Below are 25,450 nucleotides of genomic sequence, written 5' to 3'. Positions count from 1 at the left end.
CAAAATCTTTAGCTGGCACTATATCATTGCCATTACTAGTTACAACAGGAGCAACAAGAAGATAGATGGAATGTTCATTCAAAGCTTCAGTAAAGATGGGGGTTTTTTGTTTTTGTTTTTTTAAAAAAGCTGTTGCAGTGCTTACCTAAACTTAGATTTAGATATCCGGTGCCTGAAAGAGAAAAAAAAAAGTAACTGTATCTTAAGCATATGATCTGTTCTCTTAATTTCCATGCAAAGAGAAAGAACAAAATAAGAAATAGTTGCAGATTCTATACAGATTTTAATTTATTTTTGTCATTGAGGCCAAAAATCAATGCAGGATGATGATATATAGCAGCAAACCACCTAAACTGCGTCATTCTAAATGTTTTGAGGATTATATCCACAATCTAGTGGGAAGGAACTGTTGAAGGCTTAGCCGCTGTCCATTATAGCCAAACATGGGGGGAGGGGTATAAATGTGATGGTGGTAGGAATCAGATAGATATGACTGATGGCTTATTTAAGTGCTAAGATTCCAAAAGCACCATGTCCCACTGCCACCACCCTTTTTTCAAGGAGCCTGTCAATTGAATAATTAATAGGTTCTTCCTGAATTGCATAGATTTAGTTCCTTTAAGGCTCAGTCTAATAATAATAATAATAATATTTTTTATTTATACCCTGCCCTAGTTTCTAGCCTAGAAACTGATTCATATGATCACTGTGAAAACTGCTTATAAATCTTCTTAAAGCGAGGTTTTTTCCTGTGGCCAGCAAGATAAGTGGAACTGCTAGTATACATGGCATTAAACTCTTTGCCAGACTTCCAAACAGTGGCAGCTACATGCATCCAGCTGGCATCAGCGACAGCATGGGCAGGATTTTCAAATAGGCATCTTGTGGCCAATAGTCATGCAGACAGTGCTAAGAAGGTAACATATATCTTATAACAGTTAATAACAGTCTTAAACTCGCTTGAAAAAGACACCAATTTATATCATTGGTATAGATGTGGCAAACAGCAAACAGCAACTATACAACCTAGTTCCCCAGAGTGGCTGGGGGAACCCAGCCAGATGGGTGGGGTGGTAGTAGTAATAATAATAATAATAATAATAATAATAATAATAACAACAACAACAACAACAATAACAACGCTGTCCCAAATCGTGCTGCAAAATGTTCTTGTCCCCATATAGACAACCATTCTTATCTGTTTCCACATGAAGAAAATATTTAAGAGATAGGAAGATATCAGCAAAAGATGCTCCAAACAGAGTGCACCTCTCTTCTGTAGTGTTATAAGTAATACATGGGCAGATAGCTGCCACCCAGGAGGACTCCCCTGCTCAGCGCCTGAGGGCCCCGGTCCTGCCACTCACCACCTGGCCCAGGTCGAGGCCTGATGGGCTCTATAAAGGACTGCTGCCGCTGCTGCTAGGCAGAGTGGGCTCCGTTTTGTTTTGTTTTTGTTTGTTTAAATTGCTGGTATTTTTTACCTATGTCATTTTAAACTGTGATATAATGCTGTATTCTTAGTTTTAGATTTTGATTTATGTGGAAATTGTTTCCCATTTGGTTGTGTATTTTTTGATGTGGTTTATTTGTTTATGACTTTTGTAATTATGTAAATCTTGTTATGCTGTAAGCTGCCTTGAGGATTGTTTTTTAACTGCGGAAAGGCAGCATACAAATAAAAAATGATGATGATGATGATGACGACAACAGTGGGATTAGAACAGGAGTGCGACCTGTTGCCTTGATGGACTCTTGTGCAATGATGGCACTTGCATTGCAAATGGGTACAAAAATGTTCTTGCTTGACAGTGCCAGGGCTGGTGAACCTATAACAATGCTATGAACATGATGCGAATAATCTTGACAATAGCACAGAAGCTCAAAGATGCACCAAGAAAAAACCTAGCAGCCAGATAACATGCACAACATTTGAGGAACAAAGGGAGTGTACGAGGATAGAAGTTAGATGTTTCCAAAACAAAATGTGAAGCAAATTGGGAGAGGTGCACATCTCACCACTGATTGGTTAATAGGGTTATCATCCCACTATGGTGGTCCCATCTCTGACTAGAACCAAAGTACAAAATTATTCATTTTTGCTTAATATTCACCTTTGCTTATTCATTTCTCATTATTTGCTGGAACTAAGGGATCCAAGTAACCACTTGGCTAAGCTTTCTTCTGACTTGCAGACTTGGAATTAACTTTGAACTTAAGAGTTACTTTAGTTAAAAAGGTAAAGGGACCCCTGACTGTTAGGTCCAGCCATGGACGACTCTGGGGTTGTGGTGCTCATCTCACTTTACTGGCCAAGGGAGCCGGCGTACAGCTTCTGGGTCATGTGGCCAGCCTAAGCCGCTTCTGGCGAACTAGACCAGCACACAGAAATGCCATTTACCTTCCCGCCGTAGCGGTACCTATTTATCTATTTGCACTTTGATGTGCTTTTGAACTGCTAGGTTATTTTAGTTACTTAAGTTTATATTTGGGTTAAGTTCAGAGTAGATACATGAGTAGATACATTTCCACTATAGTCATGATGCTTAAAAGGTGACCTTGGGCCAAGCACTAACTCTTGGCCCAACCTAATCTATCCACTGAGGTGCTGTGATGATAAAATCAGAGTGGTAGTGGGAGGAGGTACAGTGGTACCTCTGGTTAAGAACTTAATTCATTCTGGAGGTCCGTTCTTAACCTGAAACTCTTCTTAACATGAAGCACCACTTTAGCTAATGGGGCCTCCCGCTGCCGCCGTGCCGCTGGAGCCCGATTTCTGTTCTTATCCTGAAGCAAAGTTCTTAATCCGAGATACTATTTCTGGGTTAGCGGAGTCTGTAACCTGAAGCGTCTGTAACCTGAAGCGTATGTAACCCGAGGTACCACTGTATATGTATGCTTCTTGAAGGAAATATGAGATGTAAATGTAATGAATAAATAAAATGATGGAGTAGAGATAATTACCATAAAGAAGATAATTGATTTACTCAATTTTTTGTTGTTTAATACTTAATAATTTTGGGAAGGGAACAGGGTGATGGTGAGGGAACAGGGCAGTGTTGGTGTATTGTTAGATCTGTAAGTATATGGATGGGAAACAGAAAAGGTGTGGAGATGGAACAGTAACTTTAGTAGAAACTCCCATTTGTTTTAAAATGTTTGTCAGACATCACAAAGGTCAAAATGTTTCTGATTTGGGGGGATAAGAAAACAAAAGAAAAACATATCAGGATTGTGAAAAAGCAACATATTACAGCCTTTACAGAGGGAAAACTGGGGAGTAGGAAGAAAAGAGGTCAAAGAGAAAAGTTAACAAAGGAAGAAAATGGAACAATTGTCTAGGGAGAAAGGCAGTTAGGAGCAAAACACTGAGAAGCAGAATCAATGTTAGATTCATCCTTGAATTTAATTTTAGGGATCCCTGTTTTCACTGGCTATTCCTTACAACACAGTTAAGAAAAACCATACTTCTACCACCTCAAGAAATAACCATACTATACTTTGGTGGGTGGGGGGGAGGTTAATGTGGTTTAGTTAACTGGACTGTATTCTGAATATTACACCTGATATGTTAATGTCTCTGGAGGAAATGGAAAGTTGTTTTAACTGTTGAACTGACTGTGCAGAAGATAAATAAAAGTAAAAAAGTAGGTTTGTTTAACTGGAGCAAGGGTTCCACTTGGTATCCTTGCACTGCAACAGGGGGCAGATCAACAATGAACATTAATGGGTCTGCAAATTATCAGTGCTTAGGGACACCTTAAAATGTTAAACTGGCCCTCACTGGGAAAATGAATTTAAAATTGCTCATAATCCCACTGGGTAAATTCAATGTTATCTCTTTACTTTTCACCAAAGGGGCTGAGTGGCATTTTGAATAACATTTTATTTAATTAAGCTAACAGATGTGGCAGTTCTTCCACACATCATGCATGTGATAATTGTATCTCTAGTGCATTAGACGCTGCAGTTAAGCATCTCTACCATGCCAACAGGTTACCTAATAACATCCACCCACCCTTCACTAGTTTGCATCTGTTGCTCTCCCTGACAATTTTGTGTATGTGTGTGACAGAAAGCGTGTGTGCTTTTCTAGCTGAAATGACTTTAAAAACTATTGGAGACAGCTAAGATCTCTCAAAACAACAGTGATGGAAATTCACACCATTTTTTGTTATTCAGCATTTTCATAGACCTACATTCTACCTCAAACTAACAATCCTACTGATTCTCTTTGAAGGTATTTATTCACACAACAGATGGTTAATTTACTGAATTTACTACTATGTAGATTACATTAAAGGGAGATTAGACAAATTCATGGAGGATATAGTCCTTCAAGGTATTTTAGTCATGATGGTTCTGTAGGAACTACAGGGTCAGAAGCAGTATGTCCTTGAATACTATGTGCTAGAGGGCAGGCCTGTACAGACAGCGGGGGCACCACAGAAGCAAATATTCAATTATATATTTATTTACATATAGGAAGCTACTTGTTACTGCAAAAAGTAATCCTGAGCTCATACATTGAATATTTCCATAGAGAGTGTCCATACTTTTCAGAAGATAGCCTAATTTCCCCCAAGCAATTCTTACAAAGATATGATGAAGACATATTTCCTCCACTGCTCAACTCTTCCTGTCAACGTCATGGATCTTAAGGCAACAAAAAGTAATTCTAAAATGACCCAAAAAATTACGTTCTTTGTTTAGTTTTCCTGTTGTCATGGGATTTAACACAACAGCAGAATTGAGTCACCAAAACTTGTTTGGAAATGAACCTAGGAGAGAGAGGATTCTGGGCCATGTTCCTGATGGCAGAAGTTCCTTCTGGTCATATATTTAGGGCAAACTCATGGAAAATATTGAGTTTTCAGGACCTCCCCTAGCCACCACAAATATCAGTACTAGGGGCTGGTGTCCCTGTTTGCTTTGCTCACCAACCCACTACCGCCCTGCCAACACCACATTGCCAAACCTGCTTCCTTTATACCTAACTAAACCCCCCTCCTTTTACACCTTGCCCAAGTCTCCTGTGTAACTTGTATAGACGAGTTATCAAACAAAATACCCTCATCTGGAGGATACCCGTGGAGAGTCAATAACCTGGTTTTGAACTGCTCTTCATTTTGGTATGCTAGAGCTAACAGAAAACATGGTGCAGACTTCAAAATAACACACTTCCTTTCATGCCCATAGGCAGTGCCAGAAAGGAAATGGGAGCGGGGGCAAGCACCCTTCAGACAAACAGCTCACACTTATATATTTAATATGAAATATACCATTATTTTTCTTCCAGAAATATTAGACATGAGACATAGACTTTTAGAAGACATCTGAAGGCAGCCCTGTTTAGGGAAGCTTTTAATGTTTGATGCATTACTGTATTTTAATATTTTGTTGGAAGCCACCCAGAGTGGCTGGGGAGGCCTGGCCAGATGGGCGGGGTATAAATAATAAATGATTATTATTACATTATTATTATAATAGCCTGTCCCCTCACCCCAAACCACACCTTGCCCCTTCATTGACCCAAATATACTGTTCTGGTGCCACCATTGTTTGAATTTTACATTGCTCAATAAAAGACACTATGGGACGTGGGACAGAAAAGTGAGGCTTGGCATTCAGTGTCCTTTTAATTTTTCCTACAGTGTCAAAAGCAATCTGAAAGGCGTGAGCTGTGTGGGAAATTTATCACAGGAAAAGCACTCTCAGAAGCCATAATCTCACACAGCTCTTCTCAGAGTCCATATTTATGTATTTCAAATAAAAAACAAGTATAAATGGAAGACAATGAAAGTTGGACTCTGTTCTATGCAAAGTAGCAGCTATTTTGTGACACAAATAATGTTCTATGGGAAGCTCTGAAGTTCTAGAACAAGGGAATATCTAATTCCAGAACACCAGTGTGACACAGTGATTAGAATGCTGGACCAGGACCTGGAAGGGAATATCTAATTCAAAATGTTCTCTCATTCTAATTTAAGAAGAATGAGTCTCTGGCAATGCAAATTCTGAAGAAAGTCTTTAAGGTTTACTCTTTAACTATCCGTCAGACTCCATGGTGGAATAAGGAAGACACAAGCATAAACATGGTTAAACTCACGCCAGCCGTGCTCCACAGTTTTCTCCTTCAATATCTCCTCCAGCCACATTGTCAGTGTTCACAGATTCTGTCTCACTGGTGGGCATGCTCACTACATGGATCAGAGGAATGAAAATAGAAGGTCAGTAATTGGTCTGCAATACACAAATGTGCAGTTCCTGGCAGTGAAGGTGCTTGCTTAGCAAAAAAGCATAAATTAATAAGGAAAATGAATTGTGACCAGAGGAAAAGCTCTAAGATAACATTTTCCTGAAGTTTAACCTGTTTGTTTCAAACAATGTGATACAAATTCCCTGAACTAGTTTTACATCCCACAAAGATACCTCTTATTGACATTTCCATCTGGCACAGCCCCCTAAACTTTAAACTTCCACAAAATAAAGTCACACAGACACACACCCCATTCTGCTTTCCCTGGTCTGTTTTTGTGCACAACTGTCTTTCCATATACAAGCTTTTTATTTTTATTTTTTAAAATCCTGATTTAAAGAACAGTGCACAGTCCAAACAGGAATATGCTTTATGGGCAGGAAATGAGCAAAAAACGAAAGAGCTGTGTTGAGGAAAAGCCAGAGACAAGGTAATTAAAAAGTGATTGTGAATAACTACAATGCTAGAGCTCTAGGGCAATGTTGTCCTAACATTCTAGGATGCAAAATTAGGAACAATCCACACAACCATCCTGGCATACTGAGATGTTAGTTAAATAAATGCACACATTGCTTTGCATGTGGAATAGCAAGTGATATTATTGTTTCATTGGGTAATTTAGTCAACATGTACCATACTATCACTCTACCCTCTATGGAAGCTTTGTGGTTGCCTTACACGCTGGGCATTTTGTAAAACAATCACACTTATGGCTCAAGCAATTCAACCTAAATATAGACAGAACGTAAATACAGTATAAAGCTTTTGCTTCTATTCAACACTTGATGATTTGGACAGGGCAGGTAACATCCAAAGCATGTCATCTAGGTGCAGAGCACAAATGTGAAAAAGGAGATTTAGAGTAGATTCATACAATAGTCTTGAGAAGCTAGTATGCAGGTAAACATGGTTGTACACACATTAGGAATCAACCCACTACCTGGATAGTCACTAGTCAGCCAGTGATAAGCCAGTGAGGTTTCTTCCCCTTTTGAGTTTGTCACAAAGTTTGCGTGTAATTTATATGCATAGAGAAGAAAAAGTTGACCATTTCACCATACACCCATTTTAACACAGGCTGAAATGAAACTATATTCTGGAAGGATTGTATGAATTAGTTCACTTACACAAGCTGTTTCTTGCTCATTTTGCAACCCACCTCAGGTCAGGGAGTAACCCATTAGCAAGTGCTATAACACAAGATTTGTTCTCTATACATTACAGTTACATAAGTTTGGGAGTGTAAAACATACATGAAATTTAACAGGCTGACAGCCACTGATTATTTCTAATACATCAAAAGAGGACAGTTAAGAAGCTAAGCAGAAGTAATGTTTTCTCCTACATTCCACATCAGTGTGTCATCATTCTGAATCTTAAGGCTTCTTGACACTATGAACAATTCAGATGCGTTAACATAATAAAGTTGAATGATATAAGTCCCACAAATACTTTTCTAGAAGACAATTGTGAATGTTTCACAATAGGCTATTTGGTGCATTTCTAGGCCCTGTATAACTTGAATAGAAGACTTAATGAAACACAACATCCTGATGTGGAGGATGCAGAGGGTATTCGCAGAATCCTCAAGATACCTGCAGAGAAGTGAACTTCTGTAGGTCACTTGAATATATTTTGAAAGATAAATTATATATGTGAAAGATTATGAAGTACAGAAATAATGTTAAAGCAGGATTATGATATCAAGGCATTACTCCATATTATTTTATCTTTCAGAATAGTGAGCTTGTCATGGATCTGTGACCTTTACAACCAATTGTTTGTCCATGGCAAGTCTTTTTATTTGCTCTTTTAAATGACTTAGAAGCACCAAATCTTTAATACTGTCTTTCTACAGTAAGGAATGACTACTGGTTCTGAGGGGTGATTCAGCCACTAGAGCCTAGCATCTTCCCCATAGACACAAAAATCTACTTATTCCAAGATGCAGTTCTCCCACACTAGTCATAAGGTACAGGCAATGGGCTCTTTAAACCAAACCAGGAAAGAGAGCAGTAACGAGCCGTTAGCCCATAATATTTTGACTTGTGAAGTGAGTGTGTGAGTGCAAAAAAATGTGGTTGCCCTTAAGCCCTTGCTTAATTAAAAATATGGGTCCTGATGAAAATTACAGACTTTAGTAGAGCACTTAGATAGCCAGCACAACATAAATTTAACTGTTATTATGCATATTATCTCCTAGGTCTTTGGATAATAAAGCTGCGGGGAAAGGGGATTAACTGTTTTTGTTTACTATAGTATGTTTACTTTAAGAAAGCCGACTTCATAAAACTTAGGGAAGTGCTGGGTGAGATCCCATGGACAGCAATACTAAAAGGAAAGGAAAGGGAGTTCATGATGGCTGGGAGTTTGTTAAGAGGGAGATAGTAAAAGCACAACGACAGGCAATACCAATGAGACGGAAACGTGGAAGGTGCCTAAAGAAGCCAGGGTGGCTATCTAAAGAACTTTTAACTGAATTAAGATTAAAAAAGGATGTGTACAAAAAATGGAAAAGGGGGGAAACCACCAAAGAGGAATTCAAACAAATAGCCAGCACGTGTAGACACAAAGTCAGAAAAGCTAAAGCACAGAATGAACTCAGGCTTGCTAGAGAGGTTAAAAGCAACAAAAAAGGCTTTTATGGGTATGTTTGTAGCAAAAGGAAGAACAAAGAAACAGTGGGGTCACTCAGAGGAGAAGATGGTGAAATGCAAACAGGGGACACAGAAAGGGCTGAACTACTCAATGCCTTCTTTGCCTCAGTCTTCTCCGATAAAGAAAACAATGCCCGACCTGAAGAATTTGGAGCAAATGATTCAGCAAAGGAAACACAGCCCAGAATAACTAAGGAGATAGTACAAGAATATTTGGCTAGTTTAGATGTATTCAAGTCTCCAGGGCCAGATGAACTGCATCCAAGAGTATTAAAAGAACTGGCAGATGTGATCTCAGAACCACTGGCAGTCATCTTTGAGAATTCCTGGAGAACAGGCGAAGTCCCGGCAGACTGGAGGAGGGCAAATGTTGTCCCTATTTTCAAAAAGGGGAAAAGAGAGGACCCAAATAATTACCGCCCAGTCAGTCTGACATCAATACCAGGGAAGATTCTGGAACAGATCATTAAGCAAACAGTCTGTGAGCACCTAGAAAGGAATGCTGTGATCACCAATAGTCAGCATGGATTTCTGAAAAATAAGTCATGTCAGACTAACCTGATCTCGTTTTTTGACAGAATTACAAGCCTGGTAGATGAAGGGAACGCAGTGGATGTAGCCTACCTTGATTTCAGCAAGGCATTTGACAAGGTGCCCCATGATATTCTTGTAAAGAAGCTGGTAAAATGCGGTCTTGACTATGCTACCACTCAGTGGATTTGTAACTGGCTGACTGCCCGAACCCAAAGGGTGCTCATCAATGGTTCCTCTTCATCCTGGAGAAGAGTGACTAGTGGGGTGCCACAGGGTTCTGTCTTGGGCCCGGTCTTATTCAACATCTTTATCAACGACTTGGATGATGGACTCAAGGGCATCCTGATCAAATTTGCAGATGACACCAAACTGGGAGGGGTGGCTAACACCCCAGAGGACAGGATCACACTTCAAAACGACCTTGACAGATTAGAGAACTGGGCCAAAACAAACAAGATGAATTTTAACAGGGAGAAATGTAAAGTATTGCACTTGGGCAAAAAAAATGAGAGGCACAAATACAAGATGGGTGACACCTGGCTTGAGAGCAGTACATGTGAAAAGGATCTAGGAGTCTTGGTTGACCACAAACTTGACATGAGCCAACAGTGTGACGCGGCAGCTAAAAAAGCCAATGCAATTCTGGGCTGCATCAATAGGAGTATAGCATCTAGATCAAGGGAAGTAATAGTGCCACTGTATTCTGCTCTGGTCAGACCACACCTGGAGTACTGTGTCCAGTTCTGGGCACCACAATTCAAGAAGGACACTGACAAACTGGAACGTGTCCAGAGGAGGGCAACCAAAATGGTCAAAGGCCTGGAAACGATGCCTTATGAGGAACGGCTAAGGGAGCTGGGCATGTTTAGCCTGGAGAAGAGGAGGTTAAGGGGTGATATGATAGCCATGTTCAAATATATAAAAGGATGTCACATAGAGGAGGGAGAAAGGTTGTTTTCTGCTGCTCCAGAGAAGCGGACACGGAGCAATGGATCCAAACTGCAAGAAAGAAGATTCCACCTAAACATTCGGAAGAACTTCCTGACAGTAAGAGCTGTTCGACAGTGGAATTTGCTGCCAAGGAGTGTGGTGGAGTCTCCTACTTTGGAGGTCTTTAAGCAGAGGCTTGACAACCATATGTCAGGAGTGCTCTGATGGTGTTTCCTGCTTGGCAGGGGGTTGGACTCGATGGCCCTTGTGGTCTCTTCCAACTCTATGATTCTATGATTCTATGATTCTATGATTCTATGTATTTTGTGTTTTTATATTGCAAACCACCCTGTGATCCTTGGATGATGGGCAGTATGGAAATCTAATAAATAAATAAATAATCGTAAACATCCTAAGCAAATGTTGGCATCTGTCTTGAGAGACAGTGAAGTGTGCCTCCAGGGTCCAAACAGTGGCATTAGCAGCACTGAAGTGACCTCCCCGGATTGTCACAGGTCCTGCCCTGTCCAAACAACAATATTCCCTCTCAGTCTCGTTGATATGGTCCAAAGGAAAGCAGAGAAATACATTTGGCACCAGCTTGGCTGTAGGAGTTGCTGGAAGGATGCATACAATGTGTCATCCAGCACTGGTCATAGAACAGGATAAGAATTTATTTATTCATTTATTGAATTTATATACCACCATATATCTGCAGGTCTCAGGGTGGCTCACAGAATAAAATCAAAATATAAAACCTCAAAATACATACTCAAAATAAAAGCAGCAACAACCCAATAACCCCTCCCCTACCTTATAAGATAATAAGCCCTTATGGATAAGCCCAAAGGCCTATATTATTCCGCATTCTTTCTCACAGTGGCCAACCTGATGCCTAGTGCAAAAGCCCTCCCATTCCTGATTCATAGCAACTGGTATTCAGAGAAACATCTCCTCCGATACTGGAGGTAATATAGCTATCACTGCTTTGTAATCATTGATAACCTTATCCTCCATGGATTTGTCTAATTCCTTTTAAGAGCTGTCCAGGTTGATGGTCATCTTGTGATAGCAAATCTCATAGTTTTAACTGTGTGCTGTGTGAGGAAGTGCTTACCGGTACTTACTCCTGTCTGTCCTGAATCTTCCACTATTTCAATTAACCATATTCAATCTATATCCATAGTGCTGCAATTTTCTCACCTAATATTTTTCTGCTCTCCAAATAAAGTACACAAAATGAACTAAATACAATAAAATGACTACTCAGGGGTGACACAATGTGTTTGGACAGATGATTTGGGCAGCCCCTCAGACCACAGAACTTTATACAACTTTATGAGGTTTTATGGCATGCCCTGTATTACTGAAAGATATCCAAGATGTCACCAAACATTATTTTATTCTAATAATTCATCCACACAAACACCTTCTTGCACAACAGGGAGAAAAGTAGAGCTGTCACCTTTTGTTTCTGGTCCAACTGAAAAGTTGGGCTTTAGAAAGTCTGATATTTCCTTCAAAACTTTTTTTAAAAAATGTCAGTACTGTACACTGAAAATATTTTGAAATATTTTTATCTACCACTTTCGAAGAAGACTGTCAAAAACATAATCGAAACGTTTTGCGTCCATTCATCAGGTTCTATTGTTTTCTTTTGATGGTATTCAGAAATTATTTAATAAGAGACTGTATAAAAATATATTAATGACTTTAATTAGCTGAATGCAATAATCTTCTTTGTGGTTAAAATGATATAAGTCCCACCCCGCCAGCAACACATGGTAAGATATTCAGCATGTCTACCTGTGTAAATGTAAACAGGGCTCATCCATACTTCTTTTTGTGATTACTAGTCACAAGTCCAAGAGGTTCTTTTTTTGTCCTGCCACTTTCCCTGGGAAAAACCAATGTTTACTGCTGAATCTGCAGAAAAGCCAATCAACATTTACTCAAGTTCAGCAGTAAACCACAGGTTTTCCCAGGGAAAGCGGTAGGCTAACAAAAAACAAACAAAAAAAGGAAAAAGGGAACTTATTGGAACTATGACTAGAAATCACAGCACAAACGAAGTGTGGTTGAGCCTAAAGAGTGTAGGCTGTGCAACACCCTGGGAGAAGGAGGGTGAATCCTATAAAACTGAATGTAGGTTATATAGAAGAAAAGCTTGGTGAATTATATATCAGCAGCCTTTACTCCTCCAACAAAACTGATAATACTGCCTTCGCTTTTTATATTTAATATAATTTTGTACAATCTTCTTTTTTAGAAAAAAATTAAACATCTAGAACATTGTAGCTTGCTATTAACTCCCTATTCCAATACCTTCCAATAAGTTTATTTTACCTGTCTGCTCAAATAAGTCACCTAAGGAATAATGAAATATTCACTTGCTGTGGGAGAAGCATTCAAAGAAAAATATTCTCAGGTTAGCATTTTATCACATGGTTGCCCCAGGGACACAAAATGAAATTATTTGGGGATGTAAGACATTAGATGGAGCTCTTGGCGGCAGCATGGGATACAATTCTGATGACATCAGGAAGAAAAGGTTGATCCAAAAAATAATTACCACCTTATACACAAGTGCACAATGCTGCAGAAGCTATAGAAAGACACAGACATGCACCAACGGACTACACAGTTACTACACAGAAACATACACGTACACATAAAGGATGGACACAGAGTACATTGGAACGTTACCATGAGTTTCTGTGGAGTGACTAAACCAAGCAAACTTTCCTTTCTTCTTATCAGGCAAGCCAGCTGGAGCGTTTTCTTTCACAGACAAGATGGTCAAGTACCAGGAACAAGACATCAACAGAGAACATGCAGCCGGGAACGGTCAAAAGAAAAAGAAACAAGGAACTCAGCTTACATGTAGGACAGCCACCTCTTATCTCTCATCATGGGAATTAAGAATGCAGAATGAAAACAAAGGAATATGGACGAGTGAAACATTACAACAGAAGGGGTCATCAGTATCTGCTAAACATCCTCTTCAGTGTTCTCATATGCATTACACCTAAAGCCAGGGAATGCCACAAAAAGACACCAAGATAATAAACTACTGAGTATGCAGCTGCTGCTTCTGGAAGCATCCCTAAAACTAACATTAAACTTGCTTATGCCACCCAATATAGGGAATATCTAATGTGTTTTAACTTATTTTGACTTATGCTACACAACACTGGCTTTCTATGGATGGTATCCAACTAAGTCATACTCAGATTATACCTACTGAAATCAGTAGGCTTAAATTAGCCATGACTAACATAACTCCATTGATTTCAGTTAGTTTGCTAAGAATGACCTAGTCAGCTTTTATGGTTTCATGAGGTTTAAATGTTTATATTGTTCAGTGCCTTGATCATTGTTATGAGCTGGTAATTTATAAATATTTTTATAAAAGAAAATAAATACAATATGTAAAGTATAGCTTAAAACAATCAGAAGACAATGGATTATTCACAGAGAGACTCAGTTGTTCCAAATGACTTGTGAAACTGGGGTGGGGAGAGAAAAATATGTAACTGTTCCTTTTTGATATATTCAATAAAGTCCTACCAGACTGCAATAAATGAGTCTGGCTTCACCTTCCCATTCAAAAATCTGATGTGCCAAGCAAAAATCTGATGTGCGGATCTCATCATGAATATGGGGACGCCGCAGTGGTTCGTGTTGATACGGAACGGGGGGGGGGGGGCAATGTCTTCTTCACTACAATATATTTGCTCAATTTCTCTAGGACTCCATCACCCCTCCCCTGTCCTCCATAATCTCTCAAGTAATACTGTCAAAATCCTGTTACAATGTATCCACTCTGTTTCTGCTTTTGCTCTCTAGTACAGAGTGGCTTAGAAATCACGGAAATCTTCAAAAATTGATATAAAATCAGCCGTGGTTCTGATCTGCTCGTTCTCGGTGCCATTCAACTCAGTTCCCCTTGGACTCCATGATGCTGTCCCCACTTCCATAATCCCCGAAGCGGCAGGTCACGTACACAGGAACTTCTTAATCCTGTCAGATAGTCTTGCAAAATCCTTCCTCTAGGCAATATTAGGTGGCAGACGATGCATATCTCTGACCCATTGTCTTGCCACCACCGGTACTCAATAAATGTGTATCTATGTATATTTCCCGCTCCGCATATCCCCCCTCCCTCATCCGAAAATGCTAATTAATGTAATCCCACCTTTTCATAATGTATTCATGACGTGTAAAGTATATTCATGATGTAACTTGTGAAACCCAACCTTCCCATAATGTATTCGTGACGTTTCATGCACTGTATTCTGGGATATGGAGGGAAATCTCAAAAGTTCATGTCACCCCTTTCTGGCGGTTCAATCTCGCCTTGAACCTGTTGCGCAATAAACTTGGATCTTCTGCAGTTTGCTCCTGCGTCCGGCTGAGCTCATTTTCTTCCGCAGGGACCCACGGACTTAGTCCGATGAGCTGGGTGGCAGAGTAACCCCGCACCCAGATTTTAGCCGTAACAGTTGGCTGCCCAACGCGGGGCTTGCGGTTCTCCCGAGCTGCTGACTGGGGGCCCCGAAATCTTCAGCCGGCTCCGGGCCATTTTGCCTGGGAAGATCCTTTTGGACCCCCAGCCATCTTCTGGGCGGTAATCGAAAGCCCTAGGAGTTCAGCCGGGGAGCAAAGAGGGATCCAGCCGGCTTATTCATCGATCCCGGGATCATCATAGAAGACGCGTGAGTATAAGGAAAAAGGAAAATCCAGTGCACTGGTGGGAAGGGGGTGGAAGTCTCCTGGCAACTGAATTCTCTGCCCTCCTCTCTATCGCTCCTTCTTGCCTTTCTCTTGGTCCGGTTAGTGAGAGAGACCGTGGACCGCTGCTCAACCCGAAAGGGGGGTTCTGAGCTCTATCTCTTTTCCTTAAAATCTCCAGCCAGCCGCACCAATTGGGAGTCTGAAAGTAAGACGGTGAGACCCGGCTTGGAAAGACAGTCGACTTTCCGCAACGGGCATCCCAGTTGAAAGCAAGGGGTTGGAGCTCTCTTTCCGAACTTCCCGAGCGCCCTTACGGAGGGGGCAGGAAGGGGTCTGGCTTTCTATCCCAATCCCAGCCGCACTGGTCGGTGCCACGTAACCGTGCGTGAGCCCGCTTCCAAAAGCAAGGGGGATTTTCAGTTCGAAATTCTATCCAGGGACCACCCGATCTGGCACCGCATGGCGCGGGCGTCCAGTAGGGCCCCTTTTCCTGAGATGTGACGATAGGTAGGAGGTTGCCAGGAGGGATAGCCCATGAGGAATTGGGCAGGACCGGCAGAGTGGAAAGAGACCCCAGGTTATAGGAAATAAGGAAATAAGGAAATAGGAAATGGAACGCAAGGAACCAGATAGCTAGAGCTCTCTAAAACCCACTAAGGAAGTTGCCAGGCAACTAGAAGCCCCTTCTCCTCTTTACTATACGTCCCTGTACTAAGCGTACCAAACCCCTAGACATACCAATCCTAATCAACCCCTCTTTTTTCCCCTTCTCTATCCCAGACACCCCCCCCCAAAAAAAAGGAAAAAGCAAAAAAGCAACAACAGCAACGCATGCATCTATAAAGGGGTACCCAGTCAACCAAGCGTTGTGAGCCCTACCAGTCTGATTACCTGGTGGTGTGTTTGAAGAGGCAAGGAGGCTCATAAAACCATGTGGGACCTTCCTACTAATTTCACTTAATGAAGCCAAAGGTAGTGGCCCATCTCCTTGCAATAACCAACTAAAGGATGAGAATATATATGTTTACATGTTGTCTGTTATGTGTGTTGTCTGTTAATACATATATGAGAATATGTATGTTTACATGTTGTCCGTTATGTGTGTTGTCTGTTCCTTCTGTCTCTGGCAGACTGCCTTTCTTAAGTGTGCATAGTTTAAACTGCAAGCTTGCTTCAAAATTTAAATCTAAGGAAGTCATGCTGGATCTTAGCAGTCCTAAATAAGAGAAAATGAGAATGAAGTGTGCAAATGTTTACCCCACCTCTTGCTTTGCCCCAACTTTTGAGATTGCGAGTCTACAGTCTTATTTTGGAAGGTGCTGATAACCTAATGTTTCTGCTGCAAAAGCCTAGTTAAGCCAACTGCTCTCAAGCTAAAATGCAGTGTATGTATTTCATTAAGCATATGCCTATGAAAGTATGGTGTTCCTTCTAAGAAAATATCTGAGTCCAGTTTTAACTTTGATTTGGTTGGACAGAAGAGTTATTGTAAGGCTCCTGATATCAGTCTCTATAAGACTTCCTGGCCTCTTTTCTTAGAAAATGCCCCCCCCCCTTGTTTCATTCTGTCTCTTTCAGGGTTTTTTTTCCCTCCTTCTCCTTCTTATTCTGTGCCAGGTAAATTTACTCCTGAGTAAGCTTCCTTTAAAGGAAACTGCAAAGGGGGGGGGCATAGATTAGGCTTACTATTGCTCTGCAAGTTCAACAAAATTGTCAAATCTATGGCTGTTGTAATTATTTGTGAGTGGTTATATCAATTGAATTAACTTTGCTTTATAAAAGATCCTCTCCCTATCTTAGGAAAAATGTTAACTTCAATCTTCCTTTAAAGATAGTTTCTATAGGTATGTGTGTGTTTCTGGTAGTACAAATCTTGCTATGAACCCTGTATTTTAGGGTTGGACTAGATGACCCCAGGTCCCTTTCAACTTTCCCAATTTGTGGCTGATGAGTTGAAATTCAGCCCAGGTTGGCTCTTTGTTTTTTAAAAGGTGTGATGAGAGGTGAAAGCCATGATGTTTGAAGCAGAACTGGTGATATCAAGCATTTAAGTGATTACAGTGTTTATCATTTTGTCTATTATTTACAAAAATCAGACTTAAAAGTCTACTCAAAGTTTAAGCACATACAAATGGATAATCAAGTAGAATTAGCCTTGACCAATCCATTTGTCTGCAAATGGTAAGGCCGAAATGACTGAGAATGTTTAAAAAAAAAAAAAAAAAATTCCTATGAATTCTAACTCTCTGACCATTTTTTACTCATAAATAAGAGAGCGGTTGATTGTTCCGCGAATGGCCAGAGGGATATTAGCCCTTTCCTGTACATAAAGGAAGCAGTCCCGTTTGCTTGGGCCGAAATCGCTAGCTTTGGTAAATACTTAAATTGCTGAGTTTCTCTTTTTTGTTTAAAATCAAACCCTGTTTTCAAAATCTACTCCTTACCCTTCCCTTCCCTTATTCAAATGTTAATTTAGCCAAAGGATGCAACATTTTCAATAGTACAAAAGGTTTGCTGAGACATGAACTCTGCACATGCACAGAGGCTAGATCAGCTAAAGAAGAGAGAGAGAGAGGACGGGGGGGGGGGGGACTGTAAGGAGGGAGAGGAGGTTTCTTCCAAATGTAAAAGAAAAGTCAGAACCATTGAGGGAAATCACCCTTAATCTGTCTTTGCTCCAGGGGCTGCTTAAGACAAAAGGCTACAAAAAAAAAACAAAAAAAAAACAACTAGCCCATCAAAAGTCAAGAGCTTTCCAGGTTCCAAATCTTAACATGCAAAATTCTTTTCACAGGTAAATATCAAAGCATCCCCCCCCCTCAATGGGAATTTTAGGAACAGCATTTCCTGACAGGCTTCTCACATGAAATAATTTTCCCTTTTAACAGGATATGTGAACCCCGATAACAAAGTGTTTGTCCCTTTTCCTCCCACAGCAACTTTCTTTCTGTTCTGTGAAACAAGTCTGAATCCCTGCTGTATTAGTGACCTCTATCTCTTTGTGCCTTTGACATTTTTTTAAGTTACAAATAATCTGTTTTCATTTATTTAATCAGTTTCTCCATGATGTCTATGAAGTTAATCGAAGCACAACCAAACATTGTTTGTGGAATGGTACTTGTTTACCTTTGGCCTGAGCATTTCTTACTAATTCTGTCATTTTGGCTAGTGCAAGGTACCTGCACAACTTTAAATTTCCATTCATTTTATTGGTATTAACTCATTTCCCAGTATTCCGCTATTAACATTACAGCTGATGTCACATCAAGAAACACCTTTATTTTCATTTGGGATGTTAGAATGCCAAAACAGATTACTTCAGGTTACTTATTAATTGTGTGTCTTAGCATTTATTTATTTTTGGTTCCTCATAGCTCATTTTTGTGTGTTTGTGTTTTACTTTGGGGGACATGTTCATCACATGTTGAAAGTCAGTCTCATGAAGTTCTTTTATTGAATAGCACATGGTGAATTTTAAGTTTTCCTCATTGTTTTTCCATTTTTTTTCCAGTCCAGTAGTAATATGTGTGGTTTTGATAATATCTTTGTACTATTTAATAATAGTTATTTTCTGAATCTGATGTCTTTGTGTCAAGTCCATTTTCATCTAACTGGTAATCTAATTTTTTGCTTTCTTTTTTATTTTTTAACCTTTGTATTTTTTACAGTTCTCTTTCTATACATGTGGAGTAATTTTTTATTTTATAATATGAAAAGAACAACAACAACAAAAATTAAGTGAAGGAAAGCAAACAAACTTAGCAGATAATAACAGTAATTATATGGAAATGTGATAATGAATAAAATGTTTAATCCACTAAGATTTTATTATCTGCAACTTCCAACAGAAACCGAAGGACATCCTTTTCGCCTTTTGCCCCCCTCCCTTTTCTAACTGTCTTTAAGCCCCAAAACCCTGCCCCTTACAGGATATCACTTCTACAGATGTGCAAGGATGAAAAGCAGCAACAACCCCTCATGGCTAAGGGGAGGAGTTGAATTGCAAGGACATTTTCTCACTTTTGAACCTTAAGACTGTGCTCCAGGATTCAAAAGATACATGCATAAAAGATCACAATTGTGTCAAGATATGTAACTGATATTTAATTAGTTTGTTTTGTATTATGTGTTATTATGTAAGAATGTTGAAATGTGTCTGACAGTGTGATTTCCACAAAGGGGGGCAATTTTTGTGTGTAATTGTTTTTATGTTTAATGTCTTATTGCTTACACACCAATGGAGAATTCTCATGCATTTTATACTTTCTAATAGCTCACACTATTGTGTAGTCCAATGTTTAGATCAACTTATAACCACATTTAATTGTTCCACCTGGCACCCTGCCAACTTTCCCTATCCATTTTAAAATGTGTTAAACCTCGTTTTGCCAAGGACAAGCTTCTGGATCCATAAAACACCAGGTACATGAAGGTGCATATGCTTTGGTTTAGCAGGAATGATCCCTTATAGAGTTAAATTGACTTATTTGGACAACTGCCCTTGTTAAGAATGGTTTTCATTTAACAGATTGGTTTGAAGAGTTGAGAACCATGGGGCAAGATAAATTCAAATTGGACTCAGTTTGAATTGGGCAAGTGTATCCAGGCTGCAATTAGCCTTTTGGTCCTTTAAGTGCAAGTGAGCAACTCTCCATGCGTGCAAAACCACAGCCTATAATAGAATCCCATAGGAAGGCCAAGGCCAAGGCATCTCCCTCACGAGATGCCCAACCTATGTGCCAGCTATGGTGAATGCCAGGCAACATGGTTAAATGAAAGCCCCGAGGGGATTCAACAGACAGGATGTGTTGCTGTAGCACTATGTCAGTGTGAGACCACAGAAGAGCTAGCTTGACACCTGAGAAACACACAAAAATGGCAAAGGACAAAACACCAACTGCATTTTTCAGTCAATTAGACCTTCCTGCTAGGTGTAAAGCATAAAACACTATTGAGAATGCCACAAGTAATTTAGCAACAAAATACAAGACGTGTTCTTTATATAATACCCTATATGCAGCTACCTGCACTGATATACTTGCAAATGACCGTAAGAGGCATGGCTTGCAAGTCCCTTTCAGGTTTGCATAAAGCCACACATCCCATTCACTGAGATTTAGGGTGCGGAGAAAAGATTTGCAAGTTCTTACAGAACTTTAATGCAAATCTATCTCCGAATGGGGGACTGATACGGAACGGGGGGGGGGGGGCAATGTCTTCTTCACTACAATATATTTGCTCAATTTCTCTAGGACTCCATCACCCCTCCCCTGTCCTCCATAATCTCTCAAGTAATACTGTCAAAATCCTGTTACAATGTATCCACTCTGTTTCTGCTTTTGCTCTCTAGTACAGAGTGGCTTAGAAATCACGGAAATCTTCAAAAATTGATATAAAATCAGCCGTGGTTCTGATCTGCTCGTTCTCGGTGCCATTCAACTCAGTTCCCCTTGGACTCCATGATGCTGTCCCCACTTCCATAATCCCCGAAGCGGCAGGTCACGTACACAGGAACTTCTTAATCCTGTCAGATAGTCTTGCAAAATCCTTCCTCTAGGCAATATTAGGTGGCAGACGATGCATATCTCTGACCCATTGTCTTGCCACCACCGGTACTCAATAAATGTGTATCTATGTATATTTCCCGCTCCGCATATCCCCCCTCCCTCATCCGAAAATGCTAATTAATGTAATCCCACCTTTTCATAATGTATTCATGACGTGTAAAGTATATTCATGATGTAACTTGTGAAACCCAACCTTCCCATAATGTATTCGTGACGTTTCATGCACTGTATTCTGGGATATGGAGGGAAATCTCAAAAGTTCATGTCACCCCTTTCTGGCGGTTCAATCTCGCCTTGAACCTGTTGCGCAATAAACTTGGATCTTCTGCAGTTTGCTCCTGCGTCCGGCTGAGCTCATTTTCTTCCGCAGGGACCCACGGACTTAGTCCGATGAGCTGGGTGGCAGAGTAACCCCGCACCCAGATTTTAGCCGTAACAGTGTTGAGCCTGCTTTTATATACGCTCTATACAGCTGACTATGCCCCCAAATACCCCAGTAATAAGATCATTAAGTTTGCAGATGATACAACAGTGGTTGGTTTAATCACGGCTGGAGAGGGGGAGGCGGCCTATAGGAAGGAAGTTGAGCAGTTGGGGGAGTGGTGCAGGAAAAACAACTTATTCCTTAACTTAAAGAAAACAAAAGAGATTATTGTGGAATTTTGGAAATGTAAATTGAATATTCAGCCACTTATTATTGAGGGGAAGTGTGTGGAACAGGTCTTGGTGTTTCGATTTCTGGGAATGGAGTTGAGAGATGACCTAACCTGGGGAGAAAACAGCAAAGACCTGATAAAGAGAGCACAGCAGAGGTTATATTTTGAATCTCTCAAAGGATGGCATTTTACCATTGTACTGTTGAGTGTGTATTAACTTATGGTCTGTGTGTGTGGTTTGGGAGGTGCACGGTCAGGGAAAAAACAATGCTGTCCAGGGTTGTAAAGACTGTGGAGAGAATAATTGGGTGCACTCTTCCTAGTTTGGATCAAATCTATGCTTCCAAGTGCCATAAGAAAGCTGAAGAGATAGTGCAGGATAGTGCGCACCCCAGAAATGATCTCTTTCAGCTTCTGCCTTCTGGAATAAGGTACAGGGTTATAAAGACTAGGACTAGCCGCCTGAGAAACAGTTTCTATCCAAATGCAATTTTGGTTTTAAACACAGTGTAAGGTAGTCTTTATGTGAGTATATTGTATTCAGTTATGGGGTATCAGAGTTTTTAGGGGCCAACCAGGCTGAGATAGCTGTGATATCAGGCTTGTGGGTTTTTTAATGTCTGATGTAGATTTTTTCAATTTCGTTGTTCTGTATGGGACAATGACAATAAAGATTATTGTATAAGGGCTAAATTCCATACATTGTTCCATCTGTTCATAATGTTGATATCAGATAAAGCATTCCATTTTTGAACTCTGTATGATGCTATTAATAAAACTATTAATAAAACTATTAACAGATCCTTTGCTTTAAATTCTTCATTTACTCCCTTGAGTAAATAAAGAAAAAACATGTTCTTATGATAACTGAATCTGGTCCCTGATGATCTTACTTTTTTCTGCAAAACTCGTTAACCAAAATTGCACCACCAGTGGGCACTCCCACCACAAATGGAAAAAGGTACCCTAACCCTTGTTCCTGCATCCCCTCCAGCACAAAGGAAAGGATCTGGAAGTAAAGTGGCAAAGCATTATAGAACAATAATATCATCTATGGTGCATTTTTAAAGCCAATTTGCTAGTAGAGATGGTCTTAAAAAGACTCACTCTCCATAGCCATTCCCATTCTTCTTCATCAATACTCCTCGCCCCCAACCATCTTCTATGTAGATTTTAAAGTGGTCAATTTCCCGAAAGTAATATTGACAAAGGCTTTGTACATAGCTGCTACAAACCCTTTTCCTGTGGGGCTTATATTAAAAAATACATTATCTACTTGTGTAAGAGCACACATAGTGTGTAGAATTGTGGAGAATACCACCCTTAGAGTTTAACATTCCTAAGAATAGAAAACTGAAAAACAAAACAAAACATAGCAGCATTGTTTAGGAGTAAAATCAAATCATTAAAATATAATGGTTGTGCAAATATTGCTGTTATTTTTTATTGCTCTTCTGCAACTGCTGTGCAGTTCCTGGTTTTTATTGTTTGCTTTTAAGTGTCATGTTTGGGTCTGCATTTAAAAATGTTTTCTGCTTTTATATTGTAACATGCCTTTAAGTATTTCTGGAGGAACTGGGTCTAATGTAAAAAAACATGATTTCTTGATAGTCATGTTTTATTAGGGGCACACTTTCTGGAGACGTGTATCAGCAGTTAATTGGAACCAGCTGTTTCCTTCCTAAAAATATGATACAATAAAAATCTCAGCTACTACAGTAACATTGGCTCAAAAACCCTGCACATCAGTCCTATGATAACCTCATCACCAAACATTTTACAGGATTTTTTAGTTGTGAAATCACAAGCACTACCAGTAACATGTGGCTGTACATATTTGCTGGAGCTCTTGTGGAACAGAACAGAGCCAGTAAGTGAACTGCACAGGGGACAGATTTGACAATCAAAATTGGACACCTCCTGTTCAGAGGTCCCTTATGTTCATATACATTTTTCAACATAAATTTCTTCTTCCCACCCCTCCTTTCCTGGTGTTTGTTTTTTGCTACTTTTTATTAACTGTTTTACAATACATGTGTTTTATTATCTGAACTTCACTTTTATTAGTTCTTTCAGCCAATGCTTATATTTCAAATCCTGCCCATGACCCACCCAGCCAATTTTATAGTGTCAGCCTTATTCATATTCAACAGTAAAACCACACGTGTCATCATCAGAACACTCCCTTCAACCAGATCCATGTGTAAGACAGCTACTTCAGGGCAGGCTAGGCTCCATCTCTACCACCTCTCCACACATCACTGTGTAGCTCTTTGGAATAATGCCATCCTTGGCTTTATTCATCGTGCCTGGCTTTACATCTTCTACACAATGGATGGTACTCCTTACACATACTGTAGCCATACCAACCAGCTGCAAGATCCTCAATGCATGTCTCTTCTCCATGCCACTCAAGTAATGTTATTTTCATATTCTAGCAAGGCAACAATTTTCCTGCTTGGACTCTACACAACAAAGAAACAGCACTATTCAAAGTAGGAAACATAATTTACTTTCTAGTTGTTCACAATACAGAACCAAGTTTTTGTGTTCAGTTGCGAAGCAATTTCCTTAAATCAAGTTACATTTTGTGATCAGCTTCATCACCAGAAAGAGTTTCTGTTTCATCTCAGGACCCTAGTTTCATTATCTTCCTTGGTTTATGGAGATGCTGTCCTCATTTGTTTTATCAATTATCAATTAATCTATATGAAAGGATACTTTCTTTGTACCACATTTATTAGCAGTGGCATAGTACCCTGGAAACAATCAAATACTCTACATTTATTTATACCGAGTATGCAGAAAGCTGCACCAGTGTGGAAGTCACATATGATTTTCCTCTTTTCTGCCCATGTGAATGAATCTCAGTACTGAACACTAGAGTCTATATAGAACTGTATGCTGACAATTCGTAATGGCAATTCTTACAGAGTGTTAAATGATACTTTGTAGAAGAATTTAAAAAGGTTCAAAACTCCTGTTACATTTCACTAGCATAAACTGCTACAAAAAGATGGTATGACCTTTTCAAGCGAGTCCAAAATTAACTTATGGAATTAACTTATGGAATTCATTGCCACAAGATGTGGTGATGTTCACTGCTGCTAAGACCTATTCACTGGTAAGTTTGTTAAGTTTCCTCTTCTGAAATTAAAAGTGTCTGTATTGAATTTTCTTTGCACTTACAGATGTTATGTTTGATAGCTCTGTGATCACTGTTTGCAATCCATTCAACAAGGCTTACATCTCACACCAGATCCTGGTCACAATTTAAGATTAAAGTTTGACTTCCCTCTGGTCAGTTCCATTGCCAACTGTTCTATAGTGCACTGTAATTTCTAGGAAATCTAGAGATCTTACCTCTTTGTCATGACTGGAACACACACTTACTTAGTCTGTGTGAGGTAACTGAAGACCTCAACAGTTTGAATTACCTCAACATTTTCTTGTTTAGATGCCACCTTTCATTCTTCATCTCAAGATCACTCTGAAACCCCCTTCAATTCTTTATGCTAAATGCATAAGCTTGTATGCACACCCTGCCCCCTAAGCACTTATAACTCTCACTTGTTCAGACAAAAGCCCAAAGAAGGTTTAAATCATTTCTGAATCATCATACTGAACATCCTTTCACAAGAAGAAAAATGAAAGGGGAGGGGGAAACACATGTTTCCTCAAGAGCCCTCAGTTACCAAAAATAATAATAATCAAAAATCAGAGTTCCAAGAAATGACTGAGTTTATACATTCAGCAGTCTTAAAACCTAAAAAGCTGTTTCTACACTGTACCATGCCTGACTCCTCTAAAAACAAAACAAAACCTCCCTGCACATGTGGTGGAACAGGAAGCTAAACTGAATCTTTCTCCCTAATATGCAAATTTTGTACATTTGCATTCTCCCACCTGCAGGCTGAACTAGTGCAATCCCAAAAAAGCATAACTATACTGAATTTATTTTCTGGCACAAAGTCAGTTTCCAAGTGCGTATAATTACCAGGTAATATAACATTTCACTAATTTTTTAACATTACGTTTTTAAATTGAGACTGTAGACTGCCTGCTACTAGTCTGAAATGATAATAAAATACCTTTCAGCATTCTTAACAT

At 39.7% G+C, this 25,450-nt stretch overlaps 1 protein-coding gene across 36 annotated transcripts in view; it reads right to left on the bottom strand.

Moving 5' to 3' along the window:
• Positions 1-25,450, bottom strand: part of CACNA1C (calcium voltage-gated channel subunit alpha1 C) — a gene marked incomplete at its 5' end in the record, with an annotated part of 519,781 nt that overhangs the window by 125,432 nt on the left and 368,899 nt on the right. For 34 of the 36 annotated variants that reach the window (XM_082240319.1, XM_082240340.1, XM_082240308.1 and 31 more), the window contains 2 exons: positions 146-172; positions 6,110-6,200. In XM_082240319.1, the coding sequence (XP_082096445.1) occupies positions 146-172; positions 6,110-6,200 (118 nt within the window). Of the gene's footprint in view, positions 1-145; positions 173-6,109; positions 6,201-13,086; positions 13,202-25,450 lie in introns of those variants that run through there. The other 2 variants (XM_082240335.1, XM_082240336.1) reach the window with 1 other exon arrangement.

The sequence above is a fragment of the Podarcis vaucheri genome (assembly GCF_965113315.1).
Source record: "Podarcis vaucheri genome assembly, chromosome: 10".
Classification (NCBI taxonomy): Eukaryota; Metazoa; Chordata; class Lepidosauria; order Squamata; family Lacertidae; genus Podarcis; species Podarcis vaucheri.
This window is presented reverse-complemented; position numbering and strand designations above follow the sequence as displayed.